This window comes from Antrostomus carolinensis, unplaced genomic scaffold (genome assembly GCF_000700745.2).
Source record: "Antrostomus carolinensis isolate BGI_N321 unplaced genomic scaffold, ASM70074v2 scaffold18045, whole genome shotgun sequence".
In the NCBI taxonomy this organism is placed as follows: domain Eukaryota; kingdom Metazoa; phylum Chordata; class Aves; order Caprimulgiformes; family Caprimulgidae; genus Antrostomus; species Antrostomus carolinensis.
The window spans coordinates 1-10,913 of NW_010318618.1; the positions used below are offsets into that span (position 1 = coordinate 1).

Here is a 10,913-nt window from a genome sequence, read left to right on the forward strand (position 1 = left end):
CACTGGTTTCTTTGCTGTCTTGAAGCAGAAAAGTGTTTAGTTGGCAGCACTGATATTGAGGGTTTAGCACCAGGGTGCGTTTGCCACCTGGCTTTCCACGCATAGGGCTGTTGACTTTCAGCTCCAAACTAAGCTCAGAGCAGGTGCTCCTGATGAATTTCTGTTGCCTTTGTAATATAGGAGGGCACAGCTCAAAATTTTGCATCGTTGGACTGGAACCCTTCTAGTTTGTATGCACTATGTAAGGTGTAAGGCAAAGTAACCTCTAACTACTAATTAAGAATGGAAAAGAGGGCGAGTGCACACAGATTGCCTTTGTTCTTTTGTCTGAGAGCATTTTCCAAACTGTCATGTCTTGAAGAGACAGGGGTGTATTTCAATAGTATTAGAAATGTAGCTGTTTCTATGTATATATGTTTATCAATATAGTGTGTAATACTGGTTTTAGAGAGGGCAACTGTAAGGAGCAAGAATCCATATGGGAACAAGGCAGTAGCATAGCCATGATGAGGGTTTAAAATACCTGTCTTCTTTTCAGCCATTTAAAGTTTTGGCAACTGAAACTATAACTGGGAAGGCATTAGAGGCAGATATATACAATGCAATTCCTACTGAAAAGGTGGACGGAAGCTGCTGTTATGTAACTACCTATAAAGGTAATAAGGAAGATCCATATGCAGATTTCTTATGCTGACTAGAAGCCTTGTTTTACTTAGTGGTACCACTTTTATGGTATGATTTATTGTATTACAGCTATTGTGAATTAAGCTCTCATTAAACACCTTGACCAGACAGCAATAGTTACCATCAACATAGAGGGTGTTTGTAAAGTTGTTATAGATTTTACTCTCTAAAATACATCAAGTATGGTTCAAGTGAACATGCCAGTCAACTAACTATTCCAGTTTCAAAACTTCCTATTAGTAAGTCTTGCACACTGCAACTTGTGTAATAAGGGGTGTCTAATTTCCTTGGGGAGGATTGGAAGAAGAGTGGAGGTTGGGAGGAAATGAGGAGACTGTGGTTCATTGCATCGCTGGGGTTCTTGCCTTTGCCTGAAATTGTAAGGAACTTTGTATCAAACTAGGCAAGATTCTACAAAGAGATTTTGAGAGTCATATGCAGTAATTAATTTCTGAATGTAACTTGTGTCTTTGGCTATAAAAAAGTTTCTCTAGTGGCAAATGGCCTTTTGTGCAGTTGATTTCAGTACTCTCTGCAGGATGTTGTTACCTCAGTAAACTGCTGGTTTTATCCCTCTGGAAACTCTAGGGCAGCCCTATCTCTGGGCCAGGCTGGATCGAAAACCCAACAAACAAGCTGAGAAAAGGTTTAAACGATTCGTGTATTCATTGGAAGATAGCAAAGGTTAGTGAAGATTTGTTTCCTTCTTTTTAGCAATCTAAGTTACCATTTGGAAAATCACCTCTAGTCTAACATGGGAAATGTCAGTGATTCTGCTCCAGTATTTTTAATGTCACTCTGAACTTTACTTCAAGAGATTTAAAGTAGAATCGATGGGGGAAGGAGATACCAAAAGGATTGCAGTAGGTGAGCCAGGGGTTGGAAACATTTACACTGCTCCTGGAGCACAGGGGACTCAGGAGTGTATCTGAGATGTCTGTACACCAACACACACAGTATAAGAAACAAACAGGATGAACTGGAAGCGTTGGTCAGCTCACAGACCTATGATTATCATGGGTACTAGTAAGACTTGGTGGAATGAGTCGCGTGATTGGAGTGCTGGGTTGGAATGCTCCTGGCTGTTCAGGAGGGATGGGCAGCGCACGCAATGTGGAAGTGTCACATTATACATAAGGGAGAGTTTTGATTTTACAGCCCTTGCAGTTAGTGATGATGTGGTTGAGGATTAGGGGAATGGAAAACAAAGGAGATGTTGCAGTGGGTGTCTACTACTGATTGCCCAGCCAGGATATAAGTACTGGTAAGTTATTCTGTAGGCTATTAGGAGCATTTCTGCATTGGTAACCCTTGTTCTTATGGGAGATTTCTACTTCCCAGACATCAGTTGGGAACATCATCCTGCTATGATGAGCTGATCTTGGAAATTCTTGAAGTTTTAGGAGATAACTTCTTCTTGCAGACATTTAGCGAGCTAGCTAGGAAAGGTGCCGTCCTAGACTTGCTATTTGTGAACAGAGGAGGACTCGTGGGGGATGTGATGGTAGGTGGCTGTCTTAGCCACCATGATTGTGAAATGGTTGAGTTTAAAATTTTCAGTGTAATGAGAGAAAAGAGGACAGCAGAGTTATTACCCTGGACTTCAGGTGAGCAAACTTTAAGCTATTCAGGGAGCTATTTAGCAGAGGACCCTGGGGATATGCTTTTGAGAGAGTCCAGCGCAGAGCCACAAAGATGATTAAGGGAGTGGAGCATCTCCCTTATGAGGAAAGGCTGAGGGAGCTGGGTCTCTTTAGCTTGGAGAAGAGGAGACTGAGGGGAGACCTAATTAATGTTTATAAATATGTAAAGGGCAAATGTCACAAGGATGAAGCCAGGCTCTTATCAGTGATGCCCAACGATAGGACAAGGGGCAATGGGTGCAGCTGGAACACAGGAGGCTCCGCTTAAACTTGAGAAGAAACTTCTTTACAGTGAGGGTGATGGAGCACTGGAACAGGCTGCCCAGGGAGGTTGTGGAGTCTCCTTCTCTGGAGACATTCAAGACCCGCCTGGACGCCTTCCTGTGTGATCTCATTTAGGTTCCTGCTCCGGCAGGGGGATTGGACTAGATGATCTTTCGAGGTCCCTTCCAATCCCCAACATTCTGTGATTTAAGGACTTAGGAGTCCACCAGTGCTGGCCAGTCTTTAAGAACCATTCTTTAGAAGCACAGGAGCAGACAATTCCACTGTGTTGTAAGTCAAGCAAGCGGGGCAGAAGAGCAGCTTGGCTGAATAGGGAACTGCTCATGGAGCTCAAGAGGAAAAAGAAATTTTTTGATCTCTGGAAGCAAGGTTAGATTTTGGAGGAAGGATACGGAACTGTGGTTCGTTTATGCAGTGAGAAGGCATGAAAGGCCAAAGCTCAATTAGAGTTGAAACTGGACAGTGTTGTTTCTGACAACAAGAAGGCCTTTTTTAAGCATGTTAATAGCAAGAGGAGGTCTAAGGAAAACATTGAACTGATACTTGTTGAAGATGGTTACCTGGCTAATAGAGATGAAGAAAAAGCAGAGGCATGCAGTGTTGTGTTTTTGCCTTGGTCTTTAATAATACTGATAGACTTCGGGCTGCCTGGTCCGCTGAGGTGGAGGACCACAAATGTGGGAACAGTGACTTTCCATTTGTGGACACTGAAATTGTAAGGGACAAGCTGTATCAGTGGAATGTTCATAAGTTCATGGGGCTTCATGGGATTCATCCCAGAGTACTGAAGGAGCTAGTGGATAGTATGGAGGGCCCCTCTTGATCATCTACCAAAGATCTTGGGAGTCTGGGGAGGTCCCCACTGACTGGAAGCTAGCCAGCATTATTTCAGCCTAAAAAAGGGTGTGAGGGAAGACCCAGGAAAACACAGACCTCTTAGTCTAACCTGAGTTCCTGGAAAAATCATGGGGAAGATTATACTGCATACTATTGAAAAGCATGTAAAGAATAATGAAGTCATCAGCCGTAGTCAACATGGGTTCACAAAGGGAAAGTCTTGTTTAACTAACTTGGTATCCTTCTGTGATAATCAACTTTGATTACTGTCTGTAAAACAAGGTTCAGATCAATGGTATTTTAATACTTGCATTGAAAGACAATCAAAATGTAATATTGGCTAACAGTTTGCCAAAACTTGTCACATTTATATGTCTAGAATTTGTTTGGAATGTTGAAGAGGATTTCAAGCCTGTTCCAGATACCTGGATTCCAGCAAAGGACATAGAGTTCTCTAATGGCAATCCTTTGCCCGACGAAAATGGACATATGCCAGGTACCTATGTGCAGCATAGGTAAAAGGGGGGAACAGGGGTGGGGAGAGGGAATCAATTTTTGAAGTGAATTAGAATTAGTTCCAGAGTTATAAGAAGTATTTAACATATTCCGAAAACAACTGGAATGTCATTGATCCAGAAAGGCTCTGGTCTTCTGGCACATTGAAAATAATTGCACTTTGCTGTACAGACTTGGAGGGCTTCAGCTGAAGGCATAGTTGTCATGTTTGCATTTCTCTGAGATACCTCATAGTTTTTCTTGTTGCTCTTTCTGTTTGTAGCTAACTGGCTTGGTGTTTGGTTTGTTTTTTTGGTTTTTTTCTTACTGCATGTACAGTTTTATGGTAACTTAAGATACTTACTTTGGTAAAACACAATGTTTTCTCACAGGTTGGGTGCCTGTGGAGAAAACCAGTAAGCAGTATTGCTGGCACTCATCTGTTGTAAATTATGAAGCTGAAATAGCGCTGGTATTGAAACACCATGCTGACCCAGGCCTTCTGGAAATCAGTCCGGTGCCATTATCAGAAATTTTAGAACAAACATTGGAGCTTATTGGGACTAATATTAATGCAAATCCATATGGTAAGTTTGTATGGTCTGCTCTTAATTTTATTTAGTGATATTTTTGAGTGAAAACTATGTATTTTCTTTGTATAAGTTTTTTAAAAAAAAGTTGTAAGGTAGCAATGTAACCTTTTTAGAAAGGAGAGAAAGGGCTAGCTCAAAGAATGCTCACCAGAAAATACTCCCCTCAGAAAGCTGAGTTGTCAGGACAGTATTTATGTCTATTAAACCTCTTCCCACTGACATGTTCTTTAGGAGTCACTAGAAAAACACTTTGCTTTAGTCTTTCAAAAAATATTCTGACTGGAAAAGTTGTTTTAAATATTAATATTAAAATATTTTAAAAGATTGTTTATTGGTGCCTTTTCATGACTTTTTTTTTTTTTCTTGCTCTTCTGATGCTGTATAGTCCATTAAAGTAGAAAAATTTATTCAGCCACTCTTTTGAGTGTCTAGAGTTAGTCGTAAGTTTGAGTTGAGTCTAGAGTTAGTCATAAGTTGCACTTTTGACATTATGAAATATTATGAATTTTTTTGTTGTTTTTAAGGAAATGTAATTTAAGCTAAATATTGATTGTGGCTTCTCCCTTTAAAAGCCTCATAACAAAAAAACCCAATTGGGTATGAGCACAGATGAGTTCTAACTTCTGAGCTTTGCTGCTATGATAACTTGCAAAGGTAGATAGGAAAAATAGTAGTACCGGGTCTAAGAATTTTCTCAGAATGTAAAGGAACTGCAACAAAAAATTCTAATAGATGTATTCTTAGATGAAGATTTATGTTGAACAGTCAGTGAAGGGACAATGCATTTGTTAACAGCCTGGCTTAAGTATTAATCTATATTCATTAAAAAATGTGCCAGATTTGCAGGAACCAAGAAGTCTATGCTATTGATAATGATCTGAAGCATGAAGAATTTAGCTACTAGCTTTATGGTTACTGAGGAAGTGACCACAAGGACAAAGCAGACAAGTGTATAAAGCTCTATGTCATGTTTACTTTATATAAATAAAAAGTTACATGAGGAGGAGACAGCTACATTGGATACTTAAAAGTATACTTAACTGTTCTCTTAAAGGCAGAACAATGTTGTAGTATCTAATAGAAGTCTACCTTTATAGAGTGCTTTTAAGATAGCTGTAATAACCAAGTGAGGAAAATCTTAAGTTATCACACATAACTAGCAGGAAGATTTTTGGTTCTTTTAACATAGGATTAGGAAGCAAGAAGCAGCCTGTACATCTTCTTGTACCACATGGAGCATTTGAAAAAAAGAATCCACCTACTTTGAAACAAAATGACATACTGTCTTGGTTTGAAGGCTGCAGCGAGGGTAAAGTTGAAGGAATTGTGTGGCATTGCCATGATGGGTGTTTAATCAAGGTAAGTATATAGATGGACGTGTGAAAAGCACTATAATAGTAATATGTGAAGTATTGTGAGATATTCACTTTCTTTGTCTTGTTTTCTTTAGTAGTAAATATTCTCCTAGCAAATCAGGTGTCAGTAGAATTAGTCAAGCTAGTGAATCGCTACAACTTTTTCATTATCTACATTATGCTAATAAAGTAATTGAGAACATAGTATTTTCTTACCTGTCTGTATAGGAATCACTCAATGTTTTAAAGTGCAATTCTTTTATTTAAAAAATTCATTTCTTGTAACGTTGACTCACAGAACAAGTATTGTTAATAAGAATGTGATTTTTGATTAATTAGCAAATTTATATTATTTCAGAAGCTATGGAGGACACCTTGGTTCTTGTTTGCCTTGTGTGCTTGTTGTTACTCGTGTTGTACAGATAACTGGTTAATGATTATAAGTGCCCTAATTAAAGCACTCGCACCCCCTGGGTTGGGAACTGTTGGGCTTCTCTATCAAAATCTCTAAACTGATCTTCTTTTTATTTTAGCTCCATCGCCATCACCTTGGTTTACGCTGGCCACTTGCAGAAACATACCTGAATTCTCAGCCTGTTGTAATTTCTTTTAATAGAACTAAATATGACTGTGACTTTGAACCAAAGAGTTTGTTTCACCATTTTTCAAAATTGGATGGTAAAAGATTTGACAGACTCAAAGATATCAAGTTTGATGCTTGACATGATTTTTCTCTTTTAACTTATTGTCTTATGTGCTGCATTCCTCTTACTCGTGTCTACCACAGAAGTCTTTACAAATCATCTAGCTTAGGCAGCAGCCTAGGTACTATACGATTTTAAGTTTTTCCTAGAAGACTAATTTTATATAACAGAAGAGCTCCAACATCCAGAGCAGAGACCGAGCTTTCAGCATGTTTATTTTCAGTTCTGAAAAATCCTTAACTTTTCATCGTATTTCTGGAAACTGTTAAGTATAAGAAGTATGTTGTCTAACACTGACTGGTCCTAATTGCTTAGCTAATAAGTGCAATCAACTGCAAAAGTTCCATAGATTGCACTTCTATGAATATAAGTATTATGACACTGTTAACATGTAGGATTCAGATTTAGGATCTAGTTGTTTCTTTACAGTAAAGGACATATTTCAGGTGGGACCCAAATTAGTCCTGAAATTTTCCAATTTTTATTTTTTTTTAAGTTGTAACAGTTTCTATTGGGGGAAAAACTTTTCACTGTATTATTTAACTGGTAAGATGCAGCATTATGCTATTACTTGAAAATCTAATTAAGCTACATCCTACATGTACTTCCACTGTTTTGGGGAAAAAAGAGTAAATAATAGAAAGTATACTAGTTCTATTTTGGAGAGCCTCAGTAATTAGAGACATGACTTGGCTTAAAATTACAATACCCATTTTCAGATTGCATCTCAATTAGGTAACTTCATCAAGGGCATATTAAGTCAGATGGCATATAAATAATAAAGGTGAGACTGCATGATTGTTTGAGTTGGCTTTATTTTATCTGTGCTATACATCCACCTATATAAAATATACAAAATGAGAAATCATTTATCTACAAAAATACTATTAGTTTGGCTGAAATACTATAAATTTATTTTCAGTTCTTTGAGGTAAAAGTAACCAGGGATGTAAGAACAGACATCCAGCACACTGACCCCATAGTTAAGAAGTATGATAGCATGAGACAGCAAGAACAAACTACATATTCTTATTGATCTGGAACTTAGCATACTTGCCACATTTTAAGAGTTTCCCTACCTTTAGGATAAGTCCAAGGTTTCAGCATCACCTGGCACCTGTATATTACCCAAATTACTGTTATGAATTAAAATATAATATTGCAAAACAGCTGGGAAAGGTAAAACTCACTTTAATTTTTACTGGTATATATAAATACTGACCGTAATCTGTTGACTAATACAATTCTGCACTCTTAGGTTATGTGCTGTAACTACTGTAATTTTAACAGACTTGTACCATTCCAAGATTAAAAACAAACAAATAAATCTGTATTATTTAACTGCCCCAGAAAGTATTTTTTATATCAGTACTGAGGGTACCAAACACTAGCCTACTCAACAGAAATGTTGCCTGCACTATCCACTTGAATGCCAAACTCTTCAGAAAGCTGCTTTCATCTCTCTTCTGAGATAATTTTTTTTTTTTTACTTCTTCATTGTAGTTATATTTCAGATCCTCAATTTTTTCAAAAAATGAAGGGTCCAAGTTTTCTAGTTCTCTTCTCAGCTTTTTTTGTTTCTTCCTGTTAAAAAGAACAAAGGAGTACCACCTTCAGAAATACACATCAACAACAACTTTTTTTTGACTTTTTCTTAACAGGCTAATGATGAAAGAATAAGCATGTTCTCTAGAGACACAAAAATCTACCCATGAACACCACATTCACTAACAAAAAAATAGGATTCATAAACATAATGTTTAGAAATTGGCTTTGTCATTAAATATTTAGAGCTGTTTATTTAAATAGCTCTTTCTAGCTAAACATAACTTTACTCATTATTGTGCCTAGGATGATTCTCGCAGCTCACCTTTAATTGCTGTTTTTCCAACTCTGATGCTTTCAACTGTGTCTGGAGGTGAGCTACTTCTGTCATTAACTTGTCATTTTTATCCTTCTCTACAATTTTATGATGATGTCCTGCAAAAATAATGGTAATTTGTTATGAAATTGAAGGTAATGAAAATCAACGACATGAATAATCTTGTTACAGTAATTCTGCATCTCCTGAAAGCTGAAAGTGTGTAAACCCAACTGGGATCAACAACCACTGAAAAATTCAAGTCATCTGGGCTTTTCTTTAACTCTTGTATAAATTAGGTGGTGCTGTCTAGTTCCTGTGATTAAATGCAATACTCCAGTGGCCAGTCTGTTAGCACACTTCTGAGAAATACGACATGTACAGTTTCTCTGAATTAAGTGTGGGAAACTTGGAAATAATGTAGTATAAAGATCTTGTAAATTATATAAATTATTCATAATTTCAAGAGGGTTAATTTTTTTTTTTTCCCCCAGTCATATGGTGATGTGCTGCTCTATAGTGCTCTGCTTTTCCCAGGGGCCTGATGCCTGCTAAGTTTTTAATCATTCACAGAGCTGGTATCTGGAAATAGAGATTAATTCTCTGTCAGCTTGGAATCCAAGGCAAAAGGGGTAGATAATAGGGTCTCAATGAATAACTAACACTTTACAAGCAGTCTTTGAAGTTTATAAAGCAAACGGTGGCATGAACTACACACCTTCTTGGAAAGGGAAATATTACAAAGTTTACAGCCTCTTGTTCAGGATAAGTAATTATGGAGACTTTTACTAAGACTTCTCTATAAAAAGCTTGTCTGAGTACTGGAAAATACAAGACCTTAGTCTGCTCCAGGTTATGGTACTCTGGCATTAATGTATTTCAAATAACTGTATATTTACTATAATTTTGTACACACATATGAAGTAAAAATAGTTTTAGGCCCAACATACAGAAAGATCTTTATTTTAGGTATTTAAAATTATTATCAGCTGCAGGACATTCATTTGTATATGTGTGTATGTCATGTTTATAATCTTCCATCTGGTAAGCTAGTTCTGCTTTTTCATTCTTGTCTGCCCAGAGAAGCTGTGGATGCCCCCTCTCTGGAAGTGTTTAAGGCCAGGCTGGATGAGGCTTTGAGCAACCTGGTCTAGTGGAAGGTGTCCCTGCTGATGGCAGGGGGGTTGGAACTAGATGATCTTTAAGGTCCCTTCTAACCCAAACCATTCTATGATTCTTTAATTGATTATTAGATAATCTGGAATACAAAACAATTTTAGAATAACTTAATTATTAAAATATTTTAGAATATAAAATATGTAACTAAAAATCACAATAGCCATTTCCTGATCGTTCTCATTTCACATATACAGGCTGAGGTATTTATTTAGTTATGTAAAAGTATGTTACCTTAAAAGCTGAAGCAGTTCAGATGGAGTTCTCTTTGATACAAGATTAGAAAATGAATGAAAAAATATTAAGGATGTAACCAAGTACTAGGTTATCAGAGAAAAAAACCCAAGCGTTTATTTCATGAAGGTTGAAGAAAAAATATTCAAAAGTTAAATTTACAAAGAAAGACAGTTACATAAGTATAATTTATATGTGTGCTTAAGGAAGTGATATGCCTAAATCATTCAAGTGCTTTAAAAATACTACTGACATGCATACCTAGGTGTCCAGGTTCCTATTTGAACTTTTTAAGCATCTGTACCTACAGGCCTTCATGTGATGAATGAAACTATAATTAAAAAAAAACCCTACAGAAGAATACAATAGAAAAAAAATAATTTTCCTTTAGGAATGCAAGTCGGGAATATATATTGATAATTTGTGGTAAACCTTATTAACTGGCTAAAATATGTAAATATACAATTCCAGCAAAAACCTCCAAAAGCATGGATGACAGAAAAAAAAGTATTCTGCCAATAAAGACATTAGAAATTAATTAAGAAATCTATTCTCAGAGTCATCTGGCTAAATTTTACTCGCTCATTCTTTTAGATCTTTTAAGTTTTTATCAGCATTATGTTCATGTTCTGTTGCTTCCTGGAGCAGCTGTTTAAGATCAGCAGATCTGTTTTGGGTTTTTTTAGCAGTATCCATTTCCATTTTCTTCATCTTAGTTTCATGCATCCTGGTAGTATTTTTATTTAGAAAAAGATAAGAGCAAAAGCTAAATACTTTTGCAGAAACAGAGATTAAAATATCTTCAGGAGATTAAATGCCATAAAACACACCCTAAAATATGTTTGGGGCACTGGCCTTGAAATAATCACTGGTTTTATATAAGTGAGCTGAAAAAAGCATAATGAAAAATACTTTTTAAATCTTAGAATAAAGGCTTTTCCAAGTGTTACACTTTTGTGGATCTTACTTTGTGTCTACACTTTATTAAAGGGGGACTGGAATTTTCTTATGTTACTGCACATAAACCCCAAACTATCTCCTGCTGA

At 36.8% G+C, this 10,913-nt stretch overlaps 2 protein-coding genes across 2 annotated transcripts in view; one reads left to right on the forward strand and one right to left on the reverse strand.

The window, feature by feature from the left end:
• Window positions 1-538: 538 nt before the first annotated feature.
• Window positions 539-6,841, forward strand: RLIG1 (RNA 5'-phosphate and 3'-OH ligase 1; the record flags this gene model as incomplete). The annotated part of the gene is made up of 6 exons (XM_010168973.1): window positions 539-656; window positions 1,273-1,368; window positions 3,829-3,945; window positions 4,337-4,531; window positions 5,727-5,896; window positions 6,426-6,841. Coding segments are annotated over 6 exons (885 nt in total), but the record flags the coding sequence as incomplete, so codon positions are not given.
• Window positions 6,842-10,449: 3,608 nt separating this feature from the next.
• Window positions 10,450-10,913, reverse strand: part of LOC104525739 (centrosomal protein of 290 kDa) — a gene marked incomplete at its 5' end in the record, with an annotated part of 11,179 nt that continues 10,715 nt past the window's right edge. The window contains 1 exon segment of the mRNA XM_029085192.1: window positions 10,450-10,594. Within this exon segment, the coding sequence (XP_028941025.1) occupies window positions 10,450-10,594 (145 nt within the window).